The sequence below is a fragment of the Megalops cyprinoides genome, chromosome 5, assembly GCF_013368585.1.
Source record: "Megalops cyprinoides isolate fMegCyp1 chromosome 5, fMegCyp1.pri, whole genome shotgun sequence".
Lineage (NCBI taxonomy): Eukaryota > Metazoa > Chordata > Actinopteri > Elopiformes > Megalopidae > Megalops > Megalops cyprinoides.
Genome location: NC_050587.1, coordinates 2,562,648 through 2,590,379, shown reverse-complemented (window position 1 = coordinate 2,590,379; position 27,732 = coordinate 2,562,648). Strand labels below are relative to the sequence as shown.

Below are 27,732 nucleotides of genomic sequence, written 5' to 3'. Positions count from 1 at the left end.
GAAATGTTCATATATGCCGATGCCGATAATTAACTTGTTAAGTTTTTATTGGCCAATACCGATGTTGTGCTGATATCATCGTGCATCCCTAGTAGCTACCCAACTTAACACTGGTAGGTGCTAACACACAGCCTGCAGCTTACTGGCTTGTAAGTGCAGAGACGCAACTTTCCTGAAATTGCATATATGGTTATGTCAGACATCAGCGAAGCTAATTATAATACAATATAATAATATAATATAATTTTACTATCTGTGTTCCAGTGTATTCCTTGTTTGCTTGTCGGGTCCTGATAGATGCCTATTCCAACTGATAGTCACCGGTAGATGTGTGAATGAAGCCTGATGCTATCAACTGCATGGTGGGACCCAGTCATTTTGATTGCTGATCTATAACTGTAATATTATCTGATGGATGTTTTGGTGCACCCCAAGGGCACTCCATATGCACACAGTGTTTACAGGGCTGGAAGTGCACTAAGTAATGTTACCCTCAGAGACCGTGTTTCTGTTGCAAATTGCCTGCACTGAAAGTCATGCGGGCTGAGCACATCAAAAAGGATTAGGAGCCTTTTATGAAGCTGTTGCAATTGAGACAACAGACCTGAAAGGAGACCTGAAAGTGAGTGATGGTGATGAGAGAATGGTGGTGTGACAATGCAGTTGGATTCATTTTCTTATGATGTCCCACATTCCACCTCACTCCTATAAAGTGAGATATTAAGTGGAATACCCACCCAGGGTAATTTGTTACATTTAATGGCAGGGAGTGATCACCCCAACCAACAGACATCCTGCTTACAGGTAATAATGATGTTTGACACCCATGGGTCTTCTCACAGGGATTTCACAGCTTCTGACCTTTCCCACAGGCCTCTCTGTTTGCCGTTGAACACTCAGGATTGATTTCTACTTTTATTTATTTGACTGATGTATGGCCACATTTAATATGGGCTAGCTGGTCTTTAGCTCCTCTTGTGTGTGATGTGCCATGTAGGCTGTATGGCCTGTTTCAAACCTCAGATCCCTTGAAAGCCTTAGTTTAACAAAACAGACATAAAGTAGTTGGCTGCTGCTTACAAGTACCTAACAAATATTCCAACCTCAAATTATGACAAATAGCTAAGATGCACAGAGGATGCAGTGTACAAGATCAGGGGTAAAAAAACAACATACAGAAACCCTCCCTGCCCCATCGTGGCTGCTTAGCCTCAGCGCCATGGAAATTGAATCAGGCCAAGTTCTGTTAAAGGTCAGGGCTTGATGTTTGACACAGTGTTAGAGGGTGCATCTTTTGTTTGGCTCTGGTCCTCTCCACGGTCCCACCAAACAAGCACAGTAGCCTGTTGTGATCCATGCGCTCGGTGACGCTGACCAGCCACAGACAGGCACAGCTGGCAGGGAGGTGGGAGGGAAGGCCAGGGAGAAGCGCCCCAGAGCACAGCCTCTGCTCTAACCACAATGTCAATACAGTGAAACAGGGCTGCTGCAATGGGCCGTCCTCTCCGCAGCCAGCCCACTGAGCAACAGGAATACAGCCCCTGACTCCCCTCTCAGTTATGCATGAAAGGGAGCTACTGCTCTACAGTAATGATTCTGTGCGCCTACAATTAAAAAAAAATTGTAAAGGTAACGTGTCCAATTCGGGGAAGACCATATGATTGTATGGGGAATCTGCAGGCTAGTAATGTTACCTAGAGTTAGCAGCTAGGTAGCAGTTTAGCCACATATCAACAGATCCCCAATAGCCTAATAGTTATAGCGAAGAGTTGTGCTGTCAGGTGTAATATTAATAAAAAACGAAATCCCAATGTGAAGTTTTATGTCTTATCTAAGGCACTTAGATAATCAATTAGTTAATTCAGTCAATCAGTTAATTTACCTCGAAACTAGCCAAGACGGTCAGTGACTGTTAAGTGCTGGCTGACACATGCATTCGGTCCGATACACTATATGGACAAAAGTATTTGGCCACACCTGTTTTTCAGGGTTTGGGCTAGGCCCCTTATCTCCAGTGAAGGGCAATCTTAATGCATCAGCATACCAAGACATTTTGGACAATGCTATGCTTCCAACTTTGTTTGGGGAAGGCCCTTTTCTATTCCAACATGACTGTGCCCCAGTGCACAAAGCAAGGACTATAAAGACATGGTTTGATGAGTTCGGTGTTCGGAGATATTGGTCTATTGTGCGACACTTCAGGAAACACCAAAAGGATACGGTTGTTATTCTTTGTTTACCGTAGTGTGTGTTCGTGTGTTCATGCATTATTTTAACGTTCTCGAAACGAATATCACGCAATAAATTTTGAACATTGGATAATGTAAGGATGACTTTAGGCCTACAACAATGACAGCAAAATGTCAAAAAATGTTATTCACTTCAATATTTTTTGACAAAGCTACAGAGCCACTAGAGAGGGGCTAAAGAGCCGCATGCGGCTCGAGAGCTGCAGGTGTCCGACCCCTGGACTAAAGTATCCACATCGAGAGCAATCTATTGGCATTGGAAAAATTTTAAAGTGTAGATGTAGTGTGGATTGCAATTTTATTAGAAGCATGATGCTTGATGGAAAGAGTTTACCGTTGTGTGTTTATTACAGGTCTTCAAACAAATTCCCTAGAACTGTGAAGACTTGATTTAAAGAAATTAAAATTGTTACCTCACATTCCTTGGTGCTCACATTCCATGTTTACTTCATGAGCCCAACCAAAGAATCAGTCACCAAAATGTTCTTTTCTGAGATTGTAGTGATTAATGCAAAACAGTTTTGCTGTAACCAAAGCCAGCCATCAGACCAGGACCAGCTAAAGGGGCTGAGGAAGGGTGTAAGGACCCAGGTGCAGACTGGGATGACAAACCAAGACTTTATTTGATGACAATCCAAAACCGTAGTAACAAAACAGTCCAAGTCGAAACCAGGAAATCCACAGGCAGTAAAAAAAAAACACAAGGCAAGTTCAAAATCCAAAGAAACAGGCAGAAAGTCAAAAACCAGAGCAAGCAGAAAACAAACAGGCAGGAACAAAACAGACAAATAAGCTGAGACAAACTGGTAGAAAAACAGAGCAGATAGAGGGGTATATATATACAGATTGGTGATGAGAAAACAGGGAACAGGTGTGCAGGAAGGGCTTAAGGTGGTGGGTGTGGCAGCAGGTTAGATAGGCGGGACAGGAGGTGGAGCGATGGGCTGAAAACAAAATAAAAGCACATGCACGCAAAAAAAAAAAAAAAAACCCAAACAACAGACACAGCCACACTGACAGACAGGAAGACAGAAACAATACAAACAGGACCTCACGCGGAAGGACTGATGACAGAGGGTGCTACAGGTACAGAGGGAGGGTGACCAAAGTAAAGGGCCTTTAGCTAGGGTGCTAAAAAAGGAAGGGAGAGCATCAGCAAACGGAAGCCTCACATGTCACGCGTATCACACCCAAACAAAATGGCTCTTTCTCCCACTTAAGATGTAGTGACAGGAATTGGCATTGAATTTGTATTTTGTCTTTCCTTTGCTTTATCTCTCTCTGTTAGATTTATGAGAAATGGACATTCTATCACACAGATCTCCACATCTGTCCCTCTCTGCTTGAAATGCAGGGAGGGATGTCATTACTGATGGTAGAGTGTGGCCATCTGCAATGCTCATTTTCTGCCAGCAGGGTGCAATAGAGTGACATCCAGAAACACCTGAATGGCAAGTGCATAGCATTCCGTCTCAAAGAGTAACAGAGGGAAGGGGGCATGTGAGCATAGCAGGTTTGCAAATACAAGTACATCATACTCTCCAACTGGCTGGAGAGTGGTGAGTTAAAATTCCAGATAAGCTGTTAAGTACCTGCTTTACAACAGCATGTACCCAGCTGTGCTAATGTGTCTCCAAACATGTAGCGCAAGCACTGTGCTTAACTCAGTCTGTGTATGGCAGAATGCGGATGATAGCACTTCCGTAGGGAAGCAGGAGGCAAAAGCTGTGCTGCCCAGGTCACGCTTGTTAAGAGAAGCTTGAAAGATAAGTCATTCTGCTCTTTTTCTGTTCAGATCACACTTTCAAAGGGAGGTCAGTGCTGCACGGCATGTCGTTCGTGAGCTGCATCCCGCTGTGATGCCACCCCCGCTGGTCCCATTGGAGTCCCCCAAGCTGGCCTTGGGATGTGGGCCTCATTTGAATTCCTCCTCCGACCCAGTGTCTGGTGCGGCCAAATGCCAGCATGTTATCAAGTGGCCCACTGAAATGTCATCGTGTCAATAGGCTCGATTGATGATGGCTTTTCATTAGACACAATCAGTAGAATTAACCTTTGTTGGCAGCTGTAGGACAAAGCAAACATCTCTGGTGTTTGTATTTGTGATGTAAGATAAGGGCCTGTTGTAGGTAAATTATGGTGGTCACATTCAGAGATGGTCTTTCAGACAAATAAGGGTGGAGGGATCCAAAGCTGGTGCAGGTATACGTGCAATTCTCTAAACATTATGTAGCATGTTGGCAGCACTGAGCTTGTCCATGGATATGCTGGCTCATGGCCATAGCAGATACCATCATGAGTGAGTTTCATTTAAGCAGTTCAATGCCTCTCTCAGCTGTCGCAGTGTCCCATCCAGGAACTGATCAATAGGGCAGATCCAGCACACAGGGTGACTGCAAGAGTGTCTTTTTGGATTTTCTTCTTTCATTGCACATACGTGTGCATACACACACACACACACATACAAACACTTACACACGTATACACGCACACACACACAAACATGCATATGCACACACACACACACACACACACACACACACAATATGCTACCTTATCGGCATTATCCGTAAAAAAAAAGAGTCATTGATACTAGCCTCAGGCTGTAGGTCAGGGTTACTCATTTTCAGTGCAGTGTGTGTGTTTCTGGGCATGGTGCTGCAGTAGGAAGGCCCTGTCATCTCAGAGAATGATCTCTACTTAACAGCCTGGCCATGGTTTCCTCAAACCCCACAGAAATGAATGAATGAAGGAGCCTTATCACATTACTGTGATGTTGGAGAGTACCTGCAGTTCTGTGTGTGGAGGTTCTGCTGATCAGAAAGAATTTGGATGGAAGCAGCAACAACCTTTTAACATTTTATCCACTTATTCTTTGAGGTGCTACTGTTTTTTCTGTTTCCTCTTGAAATGCAATAAATGCTTAACTTGCAAAGCAGACAACATGTAATCATTCAAAACAAAGAGAGCAATCTTATTGTAATGTACCTGTATTCAATTCATAAGGGTTTCATAATGTAAATGCTAGAATGTCTCAACATCATTGTTTACAGTAATGTACTGTATGAACACTGTACACAAGATTTTTACTGTCCTGTTTCATAAATAAAAGTGTGAAACTTAATGTATTAATGGCCCAAATACATATCAGCAACCTGTAAAAAGAAAGGTGTACTTCATTGCATCCTGATCAAGTCCTTCAATCCTTGAGCAGTATAGTTTAGTGGCCTGTGGCTTGGTTAGTTCTAGTACATTTGTTCTGTACTTTAAAGTGCAGTGTTTTGGATTATTTTGAGCATGTGGAAAAGATTACTAAATGGACACCACAAAACAAACACATCAAAACTCATCAATTTACACTGGAACAATGGCAGAATTTCAATAGAAACTCATCATCTTTTATAATCCACGATCAACTACTCTTGCCTGAAGGCCAAAAACATAAATCCATTGTTATCTAGAGAGTTCATCCTGTATTTTACCATCAGTAAACCTGCAAGTTGTTTTTTCATCAGATTTGTACAGTAAGGTTGCTGTGCACCCAGCCCAGGGCTACCTCTTTTTATAATCTGTTCTCTTTTACATGGGTCATTGTGGCCACAAAGGAGACTCTTGTTAGTAATGGCTTCCCTAAAGACCGTAGGAGCACCATGGTTAATGCTGAGAAGGGGATGCAGCACTGATGGAGGTTAATGGGCTGGTGTGTCACTGTGCCCTGAGACTCAGATCTGAGCTCCACTACTGGCATCTGATGCCAGAGCAGAAAAAAACTGATAAATTTGAGTGCAGGCGAGTCCTGTAAATCCAGAGGTTTCACATGGTCAATAAATAGGAACTGCAAAATTAGTTTAGGGAAGAATAGAGCAGACACGTTGTGAGTCAGTGCACCACATCAACAGATGCGGGTTTGGCAGATGCCCCCAACCCCCACCCCCCCTCCACCACCACCCCACCTGCTGCTGCATTGATTGAGAGGAAATCTGCTGATTTGGAGTCAGGGGTCAGTCCCCAGGGTAATGGAATCCGGTCTTGGGAGGGCCTGTCGGCTTTAGGTGGTCATGTGACTGCCTGACACTCTGGACAATGAAGGATTTAACTCAAATATCTGTTTTTTATAAGAAAAGGAGAAGGGAGATCAATATGTTGAAGTAGCCTTTTTTATTGAAGCAGTAGCGCTTTATGTTGTGATGTTAAGGTGATTTTGGGAATTAATTAGACACACATTGGCAGAGAAATTAGCCTGAGAAAAATAAAATAGATGCCATATTACCACAGCAGAGCTATTAATTAGATACTTATTATAAATGTACATGGGTATCACTGTGTGGGATTATTGAGGTTACTGACACAGGAAAGATAGGATTAGGGGAATAAGAAAACATTTACATAAGGAAACAATCTGTCCACATTCAATATTCATCTGTGTACTGCAGTTATTAGTCCTTTCAGCCCAGCCACCACACAGATTCAGCTAGTCTGAAATTACAAATAACATGGTATACTGACTGGAGCAGCTGCAGCTTCACTCCCAGAGGCAGAAACACAGTCTGAGTCCAGGAACTGAAGGTGACTTCTTAGTGAGAGACACACTGGAAAGAGTTGGAAAGAGTCTGTCATGTTCATCTTTACTGTGTAATATGTCCCTCATTTGTCTCAATGGTGAGCTTCGAACCTATCAAATGATGAGCAAAGAAAGAAGCCACAGAAAATGATAGGACTTAATTAGACTACGCAGGACAATGTGGTCTGTTTTAATCAGCTACTTTTTCAGTACAATCTAAATCAGTGTTAATCAGTGTTCAATAATAGTTTAAAACCCTTCACTCTTATGGATCGCATCAGAAGACCCTGACCAGCCTCGGCTTCACGTTGCTTTATCCATGTGACCTGATCCTGTAGCACAAAGACAGACCTCACTAATGGCATGCAATCAAAATGTAGCCCTCCTTGCGATTTGATCCCAGCTTTGAAAAAAAAAAATATGTATGCATTTTAAAAACTGTGTAACATGCAGTACTGGTCACAGCACACGAAGAATGAATCCCAGTGTATCATGTGGCTCCCAGCATTCAGTTAAATACATGTAACATTGCTCTTTTTATTGCTCCAGCCCCTTACAGAAGGAGACTTAATGGAGCTGTTTGAGAGGGAAGATTGCCTGGTGTGAACACAATTCACTGTGCTGCAATTAAGATGTGGTCATTAATGCATTTCTGATTGTTTATTTTATAAAGCATGAACTACAAGATGTTGCATTGCATCTTTTCATTATGGTTTTCATCAAATGGGAGCTTTTGCTTTTGTAAATTCCATTTTTAAACATGGGGAGCAGACAATGAAACACGTAACCTGACCAGTGTCACTAATGACTCCCTTTGCAAATATCTTTCTCCAGCATGAAATTGTAGGGGATTATGGATACATATCTACAACCAAAATCAAAGTTATTTACAATGCTTACTCCTGGCATCTTCGGAATGTATATGGCCCTGGCCATCTGTCCTTTTCCCCCGAAACAGGTGCACTTAATTTTTCTGAAATCAGCAAGCTCTGAAAGAGGAAGACTCCTCGATCACCGATGCCTCCTGCAATCAAACCGATGCATCTTGAACCCACCGCTAATGCATCGTGAACTCATCTTTAATTCTGGACGGCAAAGCTCTTTGCAGTAGGCTGCTTCCCGTTGTGAATCCACAACTGGCTCTGGAAGCAAGCCCCTCGACAATGAACGACGCAACCGAGACCGAAATGCCCAACGCGAAGTTGGAAGCTGTCGGAAAAGACGGATATGTCATTGAATGCGAAGATGACCGGATCTCTTCGTCATTCCTGTGTCGACGACATTTGTACCTGGCAAGGACGCCGGAAGACCTAGCTGCGGGTAATATGTAGCGCTTCTTTTACGCATGAGTGCGACCCAACATGAAGTTGGAGGCTGTCCGCGAAGACGACTACTACGGGTGCGAAAAACACCGGATCTCCTCGACATCCCCACGTCGACGTTGTGTGTCTGGTAACGAAAGCCAGAAGAAGTGGACCTCCAGTGATGGACCTGGACGCCGCATGAGCTCCCCAACGATGGTCGGGCAACGGATCTCTCTTGCGCGTCCTTGTGTCTTCGACGACAAACCCAGAAGCCTCCGGTGGAAAACGGACTGCGGTCTCCCATTAGGCCTGCCACAAATGAGCTCCCATCTGGACCTCCTCAATAGCTCGATGAGTATTATTGTTTAATATTGGCATCGTTTGTTGCGTAGCTGATTTGATCTTGTAGGGGAGACCGGGGATGGTTGTAACACTTTTTGGTTCAGCACCTATAACTCACAGAATATTTGTGTTAGAGCTCTCAAAGTTTGACACAAAGTACCCTTATTTGTCTACTACAAATAGCAATGTTTCCATCTTCTTCGAGATGTGATTAGACATCCGCGACTCGAACAATGATAATTTTGCCCCGTTACAATTACCATTACGAGACTGGTTAGACTGATTTACAAATAGTTTAGCTAAACTTGTCAAGTAAGGAAACTTGCACGGTTAGAAACACGTCTAATTATGTTTTGCCAGCGCACGTCAAACTATCACTTATCACTCACTGCTTAAACTGCTTTTAGCAGACTTAACTGCTGATAACCACTCCTAAACACACAAATCCTTATCATCACGTTTCCCCTTTTCGTGTTGTCTGTCTTGTCTCACAGTAACCTTCTCGCGATTGATTCATTAAATTAATTAATCTTCTGTTCGTTTAGATATTCTAGTTTATTTCGTTTCGTCTGTGTTTGTCTGCGTTGTGTTAATAAACTTGTTTTATTAATTAAAATGTCGTCTTGTCTGAATTTTGTATTGACAAACCGGGCTTTAATAGGCTTAAAAGACCTAATTTTTTTTTATTAATTATAATTTTCGTTGAAGAATGTTAACCACTCTCGCCAAATGGCCGGTGCCTCTGTGGGGATAGGCATGTCCCCTACATCAGTGTTTCTCAAATAGACAAATATAACTTTGTTTTCCATTTATCACTTAAAGAACCCTTAAAGAAAGGAACTTTTGCCCATGGTCCTAAATGAAAACAAAATTCAAGATGTCCAATGTTTAAGTAAAATCTTAAACTAAAATATTCAATACTCACTTGTTAAAGTGCAATATGAGAGCTTGTTCTGCTGTTCTTCGGCTATGTCCGAAATCGCTCCCTATTCACCATATAATGCGCATAAGTTGGCTGGTGATAGCTAGATAGGTAGCGGTATTATGTAGGCTGGCAGGTTAATATCAGTTGCAACTAGCTAGTCACTTAGCAAGCTAGCTGGCACGGTTAGACACAAAGATGTTCATACAAATGTTGTATTAACTTGCAAACATAAAACTATATCCAGAAATGTTTAATTTATTGTATGTCTGTGAATAGTGAGTGAGTGAACGAGTGAGCGATTTTGGACGCAGCCTTCTCTTAGCGAGGCTTCTGCTAAGTAAGGTTGCTGGTTTTTACAATGGCGCTTGTATCTTTTCACTTTTCATCTTTGCAACTCTACATTACTTTAAAAACTGTATTTCACACTATTAATAAGCTGCGTTTTAACCGAATGCGAATCGCCTTCTTCGCTCGGGTTTGATCACTTGAAAAGTGAACAAGCGAATTTCGCGCCACGTCACAGCAAGCATTTTGATTGCCAACGCTGCTAGCAAGTTGCTGAAGAGAGGGGGCGTGGCTTCTAGCCCTACTTGAAGGTAATTGGCTTTCGCCAGCCGAAATTTTCGCTCGAGTTGAACATTTTTTAATTCAAGCGAACCGTTGCGAACACTCATTTTGCGTCACTCGCAGATCCGCCGCGGTCAGTACCACTCATTCGCCTCCTGCCATTGACTTTTTATGCATTCGCGGCGCTCGTAAATTTCGCTTCATGTTCGATTAAAACGCAGCTTTATGTTTAAACTTTGCAATTAATCCGCGGCTCACATAAGTGCCAAACAGTGGGGGTGATCCATACGGATCACGGATCAAGTACGATACGTTACACCACTATCCCCTACAAAATGATATACCCATTTTCATCTGACATAAGTGCAGCGGAAAACACTCAGGGGACAAGATGAAAAATATAAAAACATAATTATATATGTAGAGCATATACATGCATTTTCATTTTCTAGAACAGGGTTCGGCAACCTTAGGCACGCGTGCCACCATTGGCACGCAAGCGATAAGCGCGTGAGAGAAGATTTAATATTTTTTTTAACCCTTTCGCACGTAACTTATTTTTTATGCTATGTAGCGCGCGTGTTATGTTACGTGGTTCATTATGTTTTCATTAGCATTATTAAGCTTCAGTTAGCTCCCGCCGCCACGTTCTTCCGGATAAGATGACGCGCCCCTTAAAACTGACGTTCCACCAATGAGCGGAAAGGGGCAGGGGCGTAGCAAGCGTTAGTTGAACAGAAAATAAAATGCGCTAAAGAAGCGTGTCGTTACGATAAACTACAGTCGACCTTCTCGACAGGGTTGCCAGTCTGATTTCAAGTGACGTCACATAAAAAGCTGAAATCCTGTTAAACGCTATCAAAACCGATTCCCAACAAGTTTCGCTTTGGAAAAAGCAATAAAACAACACTCTGCCATGTGTTACAATAAACTGCTAACCGTGGAAACAACCCGTGGCTATGCAGGAACGAGTGTTGAAATTGATGGGTAAAATGCATGTTTTTTTGTTTAGTTTGACCTGATCTCAGTAAGGAAACCAAAGTATTGCTATTTCAGTCACACAAGTCACTGCGAAGTCACTACCAGTTTGGCAAAATAATTATGCGGATTCTGTTGTTTTTCCGACCAATAAGCTATTGTTGGTGTTACTAGTTGGCCAACGTTACTCTAAAACGAAATTACCAAATCGCTCTGAGTGAAGGTAATTTTCGTTAATACGTTTTGATATTGTGGCTCATTAGCTACCATATGGGGACTTTATATGATGATGTGTAACTTAAACGTTGCTCAATGTAAACTTAATATCCAATGTTGATTTGTTATTCAGTGCTGTCATTATGATGTTTAACTTTATATTTTTGTCAGTTTCAAAGTCAAATTTCCACTCTTGATTACAACGGTGGACAATATACAGCTGTTTTCAACTTAATTTTCTAAAGCACCTTGAGCTGCATGCACTTTTTGTCTTTCCTTTTAAATATGTTCATGCTCCCAAAAAGAAGCATATGGATGTTTTATGTTTTTGACAATCATCGCTGCAAATTAATAAAATTACTGTTATGCAGATTAAAGAGTAGTGTTTTTATTTTGAAATTTTATTTTAGATTTAGAATGCTAATTTTCTATAAAATGTATTTCATTTTAATGTAATTTCACCCATCAACATTTATTTTTGGCCCACAGCCAAATTAATTTTTGGCCCTTCATAGGAAAGAATTTGGGAACCTCTGGTTTAGAAGAAAATATTTTAAAGGAAACAAGGGAAATTAAACCTTAATTTCTTATAGTTATAATGTCTTATTTAAATTAATGTTCTGTTTAATTGGTTGGGCATTCATGTGCAATTTGTTCAATAAAAGCATGTTCAAAATAATTTATTTCTTTATTCAGTGGGCATAGGCTATTCAGTGTTTGGGGTCTGTGTTAGCAGTGTACCTATTAAAGCAGAAAGACATAGGAACTGTATAGCTAATATGCACACTTCAATATTTGTTTATTTATCGCAAGTCATATTGTCATCGCAATATTGAACAATGTTATTGCACATCGCAGATTTTCTCTCATATTGTACTGGCCTAATGTTAAACTTAATGTTGATATGGCACACTAATTAACAAGAACATTTCAAACTGGCACTTCTAATCAAAAAGGTTGCCGACCCGTGTTCTAGAACATACTTTTTGAGAAAGTATTACTTCCAGCCTATCAAACTGGAGAATTGACATTATTGCACAAAGGGCAAGTTCCATTACCCCTGAGTCACAGTGATTAATGATTACACACCTTGGGACCACTGGAGTTTTGGCATGCAAGGTTAAAAAAAAAAACATTCCCTGAGAAATAGGTTAAAAAGACTGAATGCTTGAAATTGAAAAGTCTGTAATTTATTGCAGAAAATCTAGACCACTGAGAATGTGGAGCACCAGCAAGTTTACACAGGGGTGGACTTATGGGGATTTTCCCAGGATGCATTTTGTTTAATGTTTTGTCATTAAAAATTGATGAGCTATGTTGCCTTTAGAGAACATTCCAGCACTCAGCATGATGTAATCAGCACCATCCCGGCATGCACCAGTGAGCAGGTCATGGACACGCTTCGAAGTGTGTGAAACCAATGGAGCCACTCACTTCATCTGTCACCTGTTACCTACAAAAAGGCTATTGTGGGGGAACAGGCTTGAGTGAGGTGGACATTTTCCAGACAAAATTAAAATGGATGACAGTTTTTGTCCCAAAGCCCTACTCCCGCAGGTGCCTGAAACACACAGAAGCCTACTGCACACTGAAGCTCCATTGCTCTGTTGATGCATAATTCAGATGGAGAGACAGGCCACAGCAGTGGCTTCAATAAAGCAGCAAGTGCCAGGTTTACGCCTGTGCTCTGCTCAGTATTCTGCATGACCTCTGGAAGGTCACATACAAAGAATAACAAAACAAAAAGTTAATCAAGGTGAAGGCCTGGTGGATATTGCAGCTCTGACAGGAGGTGCTGCTTAGAGCTTATGACATCATCCTCTTTCAGGCCTGAGCCTGCGTGAGATTTCCAGAGGATGATTGTGCAAACACCGGGGCAGGAGTGTTGTATTCAACATCATCTTATAGCAGGGACTAACAGAGTCATTTTCTGCAGGTTTCAGGTGTCTTGTGCAATGGGCACAGCGTTTGTGTGGTGAACCCCTTAGACCCAGCTGTTTTGACTTGCACCTTCTATGTACAAGTGCCCATTCTTATGCAAGAACACTACCCCACTCTATAATCTGCCCTGCCTTGTTTAGCGTAAACTATATGGACCATGTTTGTCCGAATACCTTCATTACGGCTATGTTCTAAATGAACCCTCATTCATTATTCAGTAGAACTTAATAGGACACACACAGCAGGATCCTGTACAGACAGGATGTAAGCTTCACCATCCTTACCCTCCAAGATAAAAGCCCTGTGTGTAGATCACAGTGATCTTATCTGTTGCTCCCCATGGAGATCTCTAGCTCTATTGAACATTTTTTTTAGAGCAGCAGCCCCCCTTGGAAGCCCCCATCAAGTCAGGATGAGCTGACACTCATAATCAGGTATCCATCTACAGAGCACTTTTCAAACACAACCATTCAGGGTTGCAGTGCATTCTGGGAAACAAGGTATCTGTTGTCATCTTGAATTATTTGCCGCAGGGATGCTTTCCTAATGCTGTTTGTCTGTTACATTTGATGGAATCCACAACTGCAGGTGTCCAGTAAAATGTAATTAAACAGAGTGAAATTTCCAAAACAATCCTGTTGATCCTCAGTTCAGAAACTATTTTCTGTGTGTTCATAAATGTTTAAAATTCAATGATCCTGAGACAAGTATTAATTCCATTGCTGCATTTAATCCCTTCTGAAGTGTACACCTGTTTTTAGGTGATGACCACACAATTTATGTCACTTTGAGTGCCTAAACATCAGTCAGTATTTATAGAGTAATTGTGATATTTTCCAACACAGAAAGAATTTCTTTAGTATTTTTTTTGCTGACCCAGATATGGCTTTGCCCAATATTTTGTGTCAAAGGTGTACACATCCAAATTACCCAATAACGTTGTTTTTCATCATAACTATATGAGTTACTTTCCTCTGTTGAAATATAGGTGTGTATCAGCTAAAATATAGCTGTTGAAAGTTTACATTCATCAGTAATAATGTCATTAGCACCACTCTGACAAGCACTAGTATAATGAATAAACAGCTGCAGCTATTATTTTATTTTAGCTGAAGTAGCTAGTCAGCTAATACATTATCTGTGAAAAAGCTTGAGAGCTCTTCATATGAACTATTGAAGCTGAGATAGTGCAAATGAACACAACTCTTGGTTCCAGCATGGTTAGGCATGGCATGATTAAAATGTGATTCATCCAAAACATACTTTTGTAATGCTAAGGGCAGTTAGGAAATCTACAGTAGACTTAGAAATTACTCAGAAATCAACTTAGCCTTTTTGCTGTAGCGTTATTACTGGTAATTGAATGTGTATCATATTCTGAATAAGACTGTCTGCTAAATGAATGTAATGTTATGTAATCATAGGAATACACTGAAAAGAGAAGATAACTTGTGAGAAGAGTGTTCTGCAGACAGGCAGAGCTGTACAAAAAGGCAGTCTCATCCATAGTGATCTTGTCCATCACTATGATGGGATATCTCTGACAATAACTGACTTTTGTGGCTACAAGTATAGTGAATATCAAGATCAGAATGGGTGGAGCTATAAAATGGCCCAATCGTAGTGCTTTGTCATCTATAACAAAGTTTATTTGATGAAGTCTATTGATTAGGTAATATGAGTCAGTGATTGACAGGACATGGTAGCACAACCCATTATGGGATGCATGAAGCATTACTCTGCTATCCCTAGCTTTATGGACAGGGTCATGTAGACCAGCTAATGTTTTTTGGACAGATGTGGAGCCAGCTCCTTCTGAAAATGTGTTTCCTATAGACAATCTCTAGTAAAGTAAAAATACCCTGGCATGAGTGTTAAATCGAAAAGTTGAAAAGTGTTGTTCGTAACACTTTAGCATTTCCTAATGGGCTGCTCTAGGTGACACAGAATAGCACCTGATGTTTGTTTGCAATGGCAGTTTAGTAGAGTACAGTACAACCCTTTACATTTTAAGAATTTATATCATTCCCACTTCTGTGGTTTCTGTGGTACAGCGCACTGAATGGTATTAGTCACTATGAACATTTTCGAGCCAGTTTCTTCATTGCGGTTCCCAACTAGGATTGTTACTAAAGTATTTTCACCAATCACAGCAGACAGTAGTGACAACCAGTTAAACCATGAACTGACTTTGTTGACCTGCGAACACAGAAATCACCCAGATGGTAGGACAGATGTCCTAAGAAGTCAGTAAACTAGATATGATGGGTGTATGAACCATGGCCATGAAGTGAGTTCAATATTATGACAATAGAGTGAATGTAATGCATATATGCTTGCTTAATAGTTGCATTACAAAAATTGGCTAGCTAATCACGTACATTTTAAAAAATACTATTAGCTGTACCATGCTAGCTAAATGGATTAACAGATAATTATCACTAGCTAGCATACATATGTAGTCAATTCTGAATAATTTTGAAAATGAGTACACTCTACATGCATTATAGGGTTTGTTGATGGACTTGTGGTCACTGTTGCTTGCCACCAATAGCTGCTGTGATTAGTGCAGCCACTTAAGTGCAGGTTAAATTAATAAGCACTAATTAGTTGATTACATCAGACTCTAGAATTACCTCCATTTTAATTACCCTTCCCTTAACCAACAAGCGATGTCAGATGCTATTTGACGAAAATATAGCCATTCATGTTTACATGCATATAAATATGTTCATTCGGTGAAAATAGTTATTTGTTGGAATGTCAGTATAATTTTTTTCCTAAGTTAATTATCTTCAGTTGCCTGCAAAGATCGTTGACATGGATATTATCACGGTTGAAAAAAGGAACTCTGCACACAGTTAGACAGACATCACATGTTTAATAAAAATCACTTTATGGCGTGCTTTAAGTTATACGGTATTATATGGACCCTGTACATCAGTGACCTGTGGGTGAACTCAGATACTGCAGGAGAAATAAGTGGGGGGGGGGGGGGTTCTCACCTACGGTTGTTTCATCGTTTGCAGTGTTCACTGTCACATCGACTGAGAAGGGCGTTCCTTGCCAGTTTCAGAGCCGAATGACGAAATGGTGCTATTAAGATATCGTGTTATGGAAACAACGGCGCCGCGGGATGTCTGCTCAGCATTACATCCATTCGATTGAGATTCCCGGGCCTCCATAACACTATTAATTGGAACGAGCAGCCGCCAGCCGCTGTCACTGTCATATACACTGCGGATATTGAGAGGAAACACCATTCGAATTGATAAAAGCCCACATGCCACAGAGGCAGGCTATACCTGCTGCTAACTGGGGGAATAACACACTCACAATACGTTTATATTTTTATCGATATGTAGCATTCTTTGCCACATGATGCGTCTTTGAAAAGCTAATGTGGGGTGAGGCGTACAGGAACGTGGCGTGTGTGTGTTTGTGTGTGCGCGCGCGCGCGTGCGGTGAGTGAATGCGCGAGCCGTCGATCGTGTTTAGAGGCAGCTGTGGCAATATTGCTATGCTGGGAGGCTGGGCTTTCTATTGAAACGCATGAGCCCGCAGTGTGGTTAGAATGAAATAAAAACTACCTGACTTGAAGCAGCGCCACAGAGCCGTGCGTACTAGACGCCAGAGCAAGAGTCCGCAGAGCGTTCTGGTGTTTTGGTAGCCCTGACACATGCTGCTTTTCAGTTTAATAGCACAGTAATTACGGCACATACGGGAAAGAAACCGTGATAAACTGCAATAAAATAGATGACAATCTGTTATTAAGTTCTTACGAAGCAGTGATGGTCATTTTTCTTCAGTGAAAAAAAAATAACAACGATTGCTGGAAATAAAACGCATGGGGATATGAGCAGTGCGGATCCGGCTTCCACTAAACTGCTGAGTTTCACCCAACGGTAAATTAACATTTATTTGCCGTTCGTTTTAGTGCCGGTTCATTACATTTATACGGAAGATGCAAGCGTTTGTTCAGAAAGCCCGTTTTAATTTAATTTAATTTTGCATGTTAGATAAGGCTATATTGCTGTTGCCGCAATTTTCGTGTCTCAAGAGGAAAATACTATTTGTGTGTATTTCCACAAAATGTAAAACTAGTGTTACGCTTACGGTGGACTTCTGTTGGACTAAATGTTTGACCTGTTTGACTTTTTTGTTTTTATGATTTAAGACTTATGTGGGCTTTTCTACCCTCACTACAGTATCTACTTGATGTATTATCCTCCTTAATTTTTTACAACAGTAACCGATACATTTATACCGACATGGATCAAACGAAGTCGTCCCTGTTTCCTCTAAATACTCGGAATTACAAGCTGTCATGCAGTTCAATTACGGAATTCTGTGTGAAATTCACGAGTTCTGTCGGCAGAATGCAGTAGACAGCTTGTAGCAGCAGTCACATTAAAGGTACAATGTACCTTTAATCGGAAATCAAATTAAACCAGCCGCCTGCATGTCACTGTGCCAAATGCTTTCTCGCATAAGATAAAGTTAAACGCCATGACAGTATCTTGAAATTTGAATACGAAATGTTGTTCATTTCGCCAAAACGTTTCTCTATTGATTTATTTGGTTTCCCTCAACATTTAGTGATAGTGTTCATGAGTGCACACGGAAAATGCATTCATAATTAATGAGAATATTCAATTCACGGTACACTGGTGTTCCGCTGACTGGTGTTACATATAAGTGTTGGTGCGCCACCCGTTATAAGCGCACTTCAACAATCAATGACATCAAACTGAGTTTACGGGAAATTTTGTATCCTGGTGACTCATAAATGAATCGCAAATACATATTTCGCGAAAGTACAGCATTTTGGTAGGCAAACGATTTGGTTATAACTAATGCTGACAATAATGACTGTAACCTTAGTCTGTATTTCTGGACAGCGATTGTTTTAAAAGATTCTTACTGAAATGTTTGCATGAACAATATTAGAGGGAATGGTTTATTTGCTCCTAGGAAGTCGTTACTCATCCGTATTTAAAGGTAGACTAACTTTCAAATATCTTTAACATTTATGGTAATTGGGCCCTCAAACGTTAATGTCCACAACTTACAAAAACTCTCATGCATGTTGTAACAATGCTCTTCCTATGGTAAATTAATCTCAACAGTGACAGGGCTTTATGAAAGAACAGTTTCACAGTTATTCAAGATTGCTGCTTGGGGAACACCCTAGACTGTCGGCGATTGTTGCGCAAATAATGCTACAAGAACCTTAAAGAAAAAGAGTCACTTGTTGTTTGGGTTTTTATTGAAGAGGTAGGTGGTACTATCCATGCTGTACTTGTACGGCAGATATAGTCTTAGTCATGGACAAAATGAACGCAGAGTGGAGGCTTTTTGGCACCTAATAATATCATTCGAAAACAGATCATTCGTTATGGTAACTGGTGTGGGGCAGTGGTAACTGTGGGTCGGGGCTTATATAGCTAACGAGTGACACGTGAACTTTCAGCAGTTTTATCAGGATATTAAGTGGTGGTGTCCCTTCTTGGTGTCAAAGTGGTTTATGTTGTTTGGCTTTCCAAATATCAAGGCAAAGGTTGCCCCTTTTATTTAAAAGGTAACTTGTTCTGACATGAAAAGCATTGTGTGTGTGTGTGTGCGCTCGTGTGTGTGTGTGTGTGTGTGTGTGTGTGTGTGTGTGTGTGTGTGCGTGTGTGTTTGTGGCATACAATACAATGCAGTATGCTTATGGTAAATTATGTTCTGGATCAGTCTGAGGTTCTTGTTGGTGCTGAATGAACAGCTCTTTAGATGGTGTGTGTGTGGGTCATTTGTCAGCCATGTCCTTCCTGTTGTTTGGTCTGGCTTGTGAGGAGAACTGTCCCTTAAATCCTCATGTAATTTACTCACTTGATTGCTTTGCAGATGCTCCTATCCAGAGTGATGCTCATATTTTAACAGCATTACCCATCTATGCAGCTGGATGATTACTGAAGCCTTCTGGTTTCAAGACCAGTTCCTTAACCCATGAACCTCACTGCAGTGGGATTCTCTGGTTATGGCCTATTTATTCTGTGTCAATGGGAGCCCAAAACATCTCATGGCCATTGAAAATTTAGTGTTCTTTCATGAGTTTTTATACATTTTTGCACTGTGACTCATTCCTGAAGGTAGTGTTCATGAATTTTCTGTAATGCTTTTACAGTATCCTTAGAATGTTCCGATGTGTGCATTTGCTGTATGAGATGGATTTTCCCACTTGAGGCATGCTTACAGATATTATCATCCATCACAGTAATTAGCTTTATTAGTGGGTCTTGCAGACCTTTGGCTTATGAACTGTGGGGTTAGCGCTCTACGGCTTAATGTATTGAAGTCTGGTTGTGTGCACACTGTGGGGGGTTGACAGAGAATTGTGATGCCATCAGTCCTGCTGAATGGTGGAAGGCAATAGATGTATCCTCGGCTGTGATTGGCTGTTACAGATATGTGGCACTAGCTCCTTGTACCTCCATACAATTATGCTGTGACGCTCATGTTCTGCCTGTCCAAAGTGCTGAGTGGTCTGAGTCACTTTGGAATGCTTGATTTTCTGTCTGTGGCTGGCTGGATTTTTGTGTGTTCATTCTTCCTGTTGGAAGACTTTAAAAAACTACTTTGCAGCTGGAATGTACATCAGCCATTTGTGTATTGAAATGTCAAGCTATGCCAGATTTCTGTATTTATGCATACTTTGGATATGACCTGTTTATTGTCTGTAACACATTTTTGATGAATGACTAGTTCACAGCTGTCAAAGTCAATGGTGTGATTAAGCAGCAGTTTATTTTGCTCTGAAAGTTTTCATCGACTTGCCAGAAATATTCGCACCCAGAATAATTCTGTCAGGAGAGCATCATTAGCTTCAAAGACACCTGCTATCTTAGCCAACATGCAATCACAAGAAATAGTATATCCTGCCTCCCTGTCAGTCTTCAGTACTGCCACATTACTGCCACTGCTCAAATCAGCAAGATACTGTTTTTTTATTGATAGACATAGAAATTCTAATGTCATATTGAATAATTGACTATGGTCCTTGTGGTGAAACAGTCAGATATCTGACCGTTTAGTCCCACTCCTTTAGCAGCAGATGAGTCCACAGCTGTAGTTGATATTCTGAGAAGATCCATCAAATCAGCTGAGCCTTGATCTAGAATGCTCCTCAGGCATGCAGGCTATGGGATATTTTTACATTATTCAGTTAACAGTGAATTTCAGGTGAATTAAAATATTCTTGTACTTTGAATAATATGACCTTCTAAGTAAATGTTTATATATGTATGTGCCATTTAAGTGAAAAATGAATATTTTTATTTGTAGAGATTTTGCTTTTTATCTGTAGAGATTGGTCAATAAAGCTACATTCATTTGCCTCAGTAGACATCTTAAGCTTCACTGTGCTTTTTTTCCCTTTTTTAATTAACCTAGTAGCTCGGTGAAGGACAATGGGGAGCTGTTGATTTCTTTATCACCTCTGGCTGGATGTATTTAAGCTCTTGCTACTTACTCTTCAAGAGGAGAGGTGAGGGACAAGAAAAGGTTGACAGTAAATTAGATTAGTTGCTGGAAATGGAGGTTATCCCTCCACAGCTTTGCGTGCAAACCCTGAGCTGGGGGTGCTAAATTAACTCCTTCTCACCGGAGGGGGGGTTGTGGGGCTCACGCTGAGTGGCGGGCTGGAGGCAGTCAGAGGAGCACGTGGGGGATCTCTGACCCCTGCACCATGGAGGGGAATCAGAATATAAGCACAAAGACAGGGAGCTGCAGCTGGAGCTGACAAAATCAGGCTGGCGTCTCCAGGCAGCACGCACACAATGCAGGCAGACAAAGGGGGGCCACACCGGGGTGTCAACACCACAATCACACCCTTGCTATCCAGAGCCATAATGGAACAATAATAACAGCCTACACTTTTAATGGTGTAAACACACACACTTGTATACACACACATACACACTCACACACTCTTACACATACACATACTCTACACATACACATACACAGGTGCACACACATACACACACACATATACATATATACACATGCAGGCATGAACACACATACATACGCACACACGTGTGCGCACACACACACACACACACACACACACACACACACACACTCACACATACATGCACGCACACACACTCTCTCACACGTGCAGAGTTGCTAAAATATATTTTTTTTACTTTTTCCCTGTAAGTTATGATCCTGATGCAGTTTTGTTTTCTGTAAGTGGCAATGGGCTCGATTTTTGTTATGTTCATAATGAAGCATTTCCCCTAGTTGAGCATGCTATTACAATCACTCTTCGCTGTTTTATAACCATATGTCTCACTATTATACTCTACATCAAGAACAATGGGCTGTGTCTGACATTGTAAATGTAGAACATGACCCTTAACCATATGCATGAATTAGCACAGATGCAAACACAAGCATTCTGGTGATGTTTCCTGGAACTGCACACAAGAGGACATATTACCTCATTTCAGAGGGCAGCAGTACGTTTGATTTTCATAGTTTTGCTTCTGTTAGTTTAGGTAGGATGACAGTGGTGGAGTTGCAGATGTGTGCTTTGGACCCGTACCTGCACACAGAAATGGAAACATTGCAAAGAGAGCAAGAGGGCCCACATTCTGATCTGATCTTCTTCTGATCTGAATGGCTGCAGTGATGTTGGAATTCCACATGTAAACAGCACTACATGTTTATGACTGGCCCTCCTATGCTGTGGGAGCTCTACAGGGCATGGGATGGGATACCCCAGAATGCACATCCTTCACTGTAAAATAGGGGCTTTGATGGATGTGAGCCCGTTAGGGCAGGGGAGGGGCGGGGTGCAGGACGCTGATCTCATCGCGCCGGGGAGAGGGAGTGTGGCGGGCCGGTGGAATCAGGCCAGAGCCAGGGCTGCCGTGCATCTCCTCCAGGTCGTGTCTCGGAGAAGGACCTCGAACGTAATTACAGAGCCTGTTCCAGCAGGCAGACTCTATCCATCATGCCCATGACTTCATATTTAATTCAATCACGGCCGCCATCTCCAGTGCAGGGCGGGCCGCCTCGGCCACCATCCAGGGCCGTTCGGACGGGGTGCGGCCTGGCGCACCGTGCCGCCGGAAAGGAGGATGTGCCGGATGAAGGGGGGGGGGGGGGGGCAGGGGGAGGAGGGTGGGGGGGAGGACGGGGAGGACAGGCTGCAGTCAGGAGCGGCTTTTCCGTCACACCGCCGTTCCCCTGTCCGGGCCTCCCTGCCCCAGAGATGAGCCGCACTAATGATGCGTTTATGTTTCAGCTCTGCCTCGGAGGACTTGGGCTGCAGGCGCGGGGAATTCAGCCGGAAACACTATGGGTCCGTGGAGCTGGTGAGTCCCTCCTTTCACTCTGGGGTGGAGGTGGGTGGAGGGGGGAGCCAGGGGAGCGTGAGAGGGGATGGGTTGCTAGGGGTGGGGTGTGCTATCCTCTCTTTTGTAAGCACTGGACATTCCTTCCCTCAGATGTAACGTGCGAGAGGGAAGAGGCTTCTGAAACATAGCATCAACACTTACTAGCTTTTGCAAGGTTAGCTCATTGCTGGGATGAAAAAACTAATTCCACAAATGCACTAATTGAAGAGAAGCGGAACTGTTTACATGGTTTTTTATTTCACAGAATAATTGAAAACAGTGTTAATTTTAGATCTATTAAGACAAACTGTTCAGATTCACTGCGTATAGAGGTTTTCATTCAAAGTCTGTTGCGGTGTGAGTGGGCCGAGTCAGGAAGGCTAGAAGCAATTAAATTCTCGTCTGGGCTGTGAAACGGTGCATAAACATGTCATATTCCCTCTTATGAAGGAGGAGGCTTTGAACTGCCTGATGGCTGCAGTGAGGTTATGTTGTTGTTTTTGGTTCATTATTCGCTGGTGGTGTGAAAATTCATCAGGTTGGTCTCTGGGGTTTATTATTAGCGCACTCTTGGCTTTGCTGTCTGAATTGGTGCTGCAAGCCCAGATAATATGCAGAGGAGACTCAGAGGCAGGAAGTCCCAGCAAACCACACTTCACTCTCACCTCCTGTTTTGGACATACTGTGGCTTTGTCAGAGGGCTACGAGCTGTGGACATTATCGGATTAAGGTCGAGTAAGAAACCACAGGAGGCATATCGGCAGTAGCAGAACTTATGTGCCACATGCAGCATGCATTCGATGTTAGCTTTGAACAAATGCCCCAGCACTGGGTTTTTTCTGTCCAATTAGCAAAATCAACATTCTCTCGTGTACTGAGAACCATGTTGAATTATTTTTAAACAGTGAAAAATCTAAAACAGTTTAAACCTTCTATTTTTGGAAGTGTGGTAGCTGAGGGACCCACAAAGATGATGATATTTGCACCAGCAGACTTCACGTCCAGACCACTTCAGTCTGATTCACTGGGATCGACAGAGCAGCACGTTAATGCTAGCTTACCAGAGCTGTCCTTACATGTTGCGTGCACCCAGGTGTCCTCCAAGATCAACAATGAGGACTGCTTGGGAACAGCATTTACACGCCTTGCTCAGATGCAGCAATGCCATGAGAACACTCTCGATTCCTCTGCCCAAAACCCCTCTGTATTAAAATTCCAATATTTACTACAGGGGAATCTACAGAGAATATGACAGAATGGTTTCTAAAAAGCAATTACTGTGTCAAATCTGCCGGATGAATTCTGAAGCGAAGGAGACAAAAGAGATATTGAATACAAAACAGTCACTCTGGCTCTTGTATCTGATGTCCTGGGATTCAGTTTGTGTTTGTGGTGGTAAACGGCCCCATTCCTTTTTAATTGCTTTTTTATATACTGCTGTTAGGTATTTTTAAAGCCTGTCTACATCAACCAAAGTTGCATACAATGCCATTGGTTTCTTCTGGCTTTGTGTGAGATGGTTGTTATTTCAGTGTCTGCCATACTACTTAAAATTTTCATCCATATTTTAATTGCTGTTCTTCCAAGTATTAATTATTGTCATGTTGCTTTTTACCTGCAAAACAGCTGCTATCTTTCCTGTCATGTTTTGATAAGGGGTCTCAAGTCATGTGAGTTACAACACTAGCCAGAGATGCCACGCTCTCCAGCAGTCAGCATTATGTCAGTGCAAGATGTCACTTTTTTACAGGGGATTAAATGCTGGGTGGGGGGGCTCTTATCCTAGCAGGCCAGTCCATCGACAAAAGGTCTTTTATTTCTCTTGTAAAGTGTGCTGCTTGTATACCATGATTGACTCCACTGTGCATTTTAAGGTATATCAAATGCTGCAGTGCTAAAATCATGTATGCGAATCTGTTGCTGAATGTTGTCCCAATTCATGGCACAAAAGATGTTTGCATTTAGCACGGTGCTATTTAAACATCCAACTTCCAAACATCCAGAAATGAACTCAGTTCCAGAAAATCAACAAGCACTTTGCAAATGTGAATGCCTGTACACTTCTTGCAAACCGGCATGCACAGTTTCACAGAGAAACGTGAATCTACTGAGTAGATTAGTACAAAATTAATGCAAGGCTTTGTATAGATAAACTAATAATGGATTTCCTCTGAGTTGATAGCTCTGCTAAGCTGGATGGCTTACTTAGGGATCAGAGTTTCCCAACTAGCATGTATTGAATGTATAGGCAAAAAAGCTACATCTCCCACTGCATGACAAACAGGTCTCTAGGTTAAATTTCACACGTTCAGAGTTGGGTTTGGAGGTACAGGGATCAATTCAAAATGTGATAGAATACTGTATGTCAAAGCTGAGACAAAGAATTGCACATGGTAGGTTTTAATTTTGGTGGAGTGCCCCTTTAAGTGCTTCCAGGGTCTGTTCACAGTGTAGCGATTGCCAGAGAGTTTTGGCACCTAATGCTTTCCGTATCCATTCCTCCGTGAAAGACAGAGATCGTGAGGGATGTTGCTTTATTGAGTACCAAGCCTTGAGAACCTGATGTGATTAGTAATGAGGAAACACCCACAGCACACTCTCGCCAGGATATAAATGCAGGGGATGAGCTGTGTTAGCATGGACTTTGCCTGTTTCCAAATGGATTTTTAAAAAAACTGTGGATGTCATCATGGCTGTAGTCTAGATCACACAAAAAAGCTGCAGCTTTAGGTAATCGTAGGAAGAGGCTATATGTAAAGCCAATGGCAGTACTGGGTTTTAGTGCAATGCCAATAGCTTTGCTATTGAGTATGCCCTTTTACTGCTTAATGAAATGTTAATTAATTCCATTAGGTCCTTTAAGAAGAGTAACTTCTTAAAAAAAGGAATTTGAATGTAAATCCTAGCAGCATATTAATTTCTGTGTTTAGCCCATCTACTGTGTTAGTGTTGTGGCCCTACTGCATGTGTCAGTTGGCCTTAAAAAAATGCAGTGACATGAAAGTGATTAGGTGCGTGAGCACTTGAAGTGTTTGTGGCATCCCTCGCACTGGTGCTGTGCCTCTTATCCATACTCCTCAGCTGACTCCAAGGCCCTCACTCAGAGCACAAGGCCACCCCTTTGCTCAAACCCCCACCCAGGCAGGAACACAAGCAGACCACACTCGTGCTGCTGAAGCAGGCTCTGTCTCTCAAGAGGCTGAGCTGCACAAAGGCCCGCAGGGCATTCATTACAGGGTAAAAAAAAAGACAAAAGGAGGAAATTTAATTCATGAAATACCCACAGGAATAAAAATCAATACTCAGCACCGGCAACTGACGAATCAGGGAGCGCAGAGTCTTGATTTGGCCATTGGGCTCTTATCGCAGCAGAGAGAGCAGGTGTAGAGTGCATGTTGAGGTACATTGGAGCATGCATGGCCATATGTGGTGGAGACATGAGCCGGGGGTGTGGTTTCACCTTACTGTGGAAGGCAGAGGGTTGTGTACCATCTCTCTTACTCTGTTATATCCCAGTAAACCCACCAAAGAAAACATGCTTTGGGCAGATTTTTGCAAAAAAAAAAAAAGTTTTTTTCAATAAGGTAGATCCCTCTCTTTTGATGGCTGAAGCACTTGTGCATGAGTGTTTTTTTTTCTTGATTGGATGGTTGAGGAATGAATGTAGCCTGGATGATGGAGGACTGAGCTCTTCTTCTGTGGTGTCTTGGCGTCCCCATTCTCCTTGTTCCCTTCTGCTGTCAGCCCTGCACTTGCTGCTTGGCTACAGTTCGTTCTGGAGGTCTGGGCCCTTGCAGCTTTGTCCTCTTCAACATTGCAGCAGGGCTCGCCTGAGACACAGCCAGGTCTGGAGCAGAGCTAGAGGTACAGTAGTGTTGTAGTGCAGCATATAGCTCTGTACCATAGCCACTTTTCCAGGCTCAGAATCTTGCCTCTTTGCAGAGCATGAACATTCTTCCCATGTCTGTGCTTGTAAGCCTCCCGCAGTGCAACGGCGTTCCAGCTATGCAAACTGACATTTCTGAATTGTCCCGTGTGTGTGTGTGTGTGTGTGTGTGTGTGTGTGTGTGTGTGTGTGTGTGTGTGTGTGTGTGTGTGTGTGTGTGTGCGTGTGCACGTATGTGTGTGTGTGCGTGTGCACGTATGTGTGTGTGTGTGTGTGCTTGCAAACCTTTCCCACGGTTCTGCTTTGCGTCCTGTGGTTTTGGCGGCTGGGATTGTCTCCAGCTCACCACAACCCTCTAAGGGGTTATATGATAACTAAGAATGGATGGATGGAAAGAGAGGTGCTGCTGGGTGAAGGTGCCGCAAGCTGTGCAGGGGAATCCCAGAAGTTCGTGTTACCTTGGTGTCTGCATGGATGCAGTATCTTCCCTGTCTTTGCTCCAGTGACCTGGACGTCTAGCAGTGGTCTGGTGGAGGGGATTGGGATGCAGCCATGGGAGAGGTGGGTCATCTCAATCTTAGAACTGGGTCAGGGGAAGCCCTCACCAGTCCCATATCAAACCCAAAGCCACAATGGGTTTGTCAGTATTTTGGTGGCTCATGTGAATTAATGCCATTGTTAGCCATTACATCACATCATCCTCAAACATGACCACTTGAGAGGAGCCCAGGTGAAATACAGTATGTGCTTTTCAGAATCATGATGGCTTTGAGAGGAGCACTCAGCCTTGGGTTTCCCACACTCCTCTGCAGTAACAGGGTTCATAATGGCACACCACCACACCATTTGCATGAGCATGCTGCTCGTCGTAAGACAAAAGATCTGACCGATGATCAGGACGAGGGCGTTTTTCCACCCAGCAGTGTTTACTTCCTGTTCAAATAAACCATTACCATGTCCTCTTTCGTAGTCTGTTGTTGCTGTGCAATTTTGGCCTTGCTGAGGCTAATGCGGCTGTATTCATAGGGGTGCGATCACAGGGTCCATGGGATGTAATTGGGTTTGACCACAGCCATCAGCTACGTTGTAGCCATGCTCTGTTTACACAGACAGTGTCTGGTGTCAGAAATGTTGTCACAGAATCAAGTAGACGTCTCCATTTAAAGCCCATTTCACGCCATTGACATATGTATTATTTTTGCGTTTTTGATTTCATTACACTTGACATCTTTGCAACACCTCTCTCACATAATTTGCCACTAGAAACTGCATTTGTTCAATGAAGTTAGTAAATTGTCAAGTAGAAGCTGATTTTGTTATACATACATTGTAATTTCATATTTATATCTACACACACACACACACATATAT

General features: G+C 42.3%; 1 protein-coding gene across 1 annotated transcript in view; it reads left to right on the top strand.

Moving 5' to 3' along the window:
* garnl3 (GTPase activating Rap/RanGAP domain like 3) overlaps window positions 1–27,732 on the top strand; it is a 101,587-nt gene that overhangs the window by 6,947 nt on the left and 66,908 nt on the right. Inside the window, 1 exon segment of the mRNA XM_036528515.1 lies at window positions 22,385–22,454. Within this exon segment, the coding sequence (XP_036384408.1) occupies window positions 22,385–22,454 (70 nt within the window).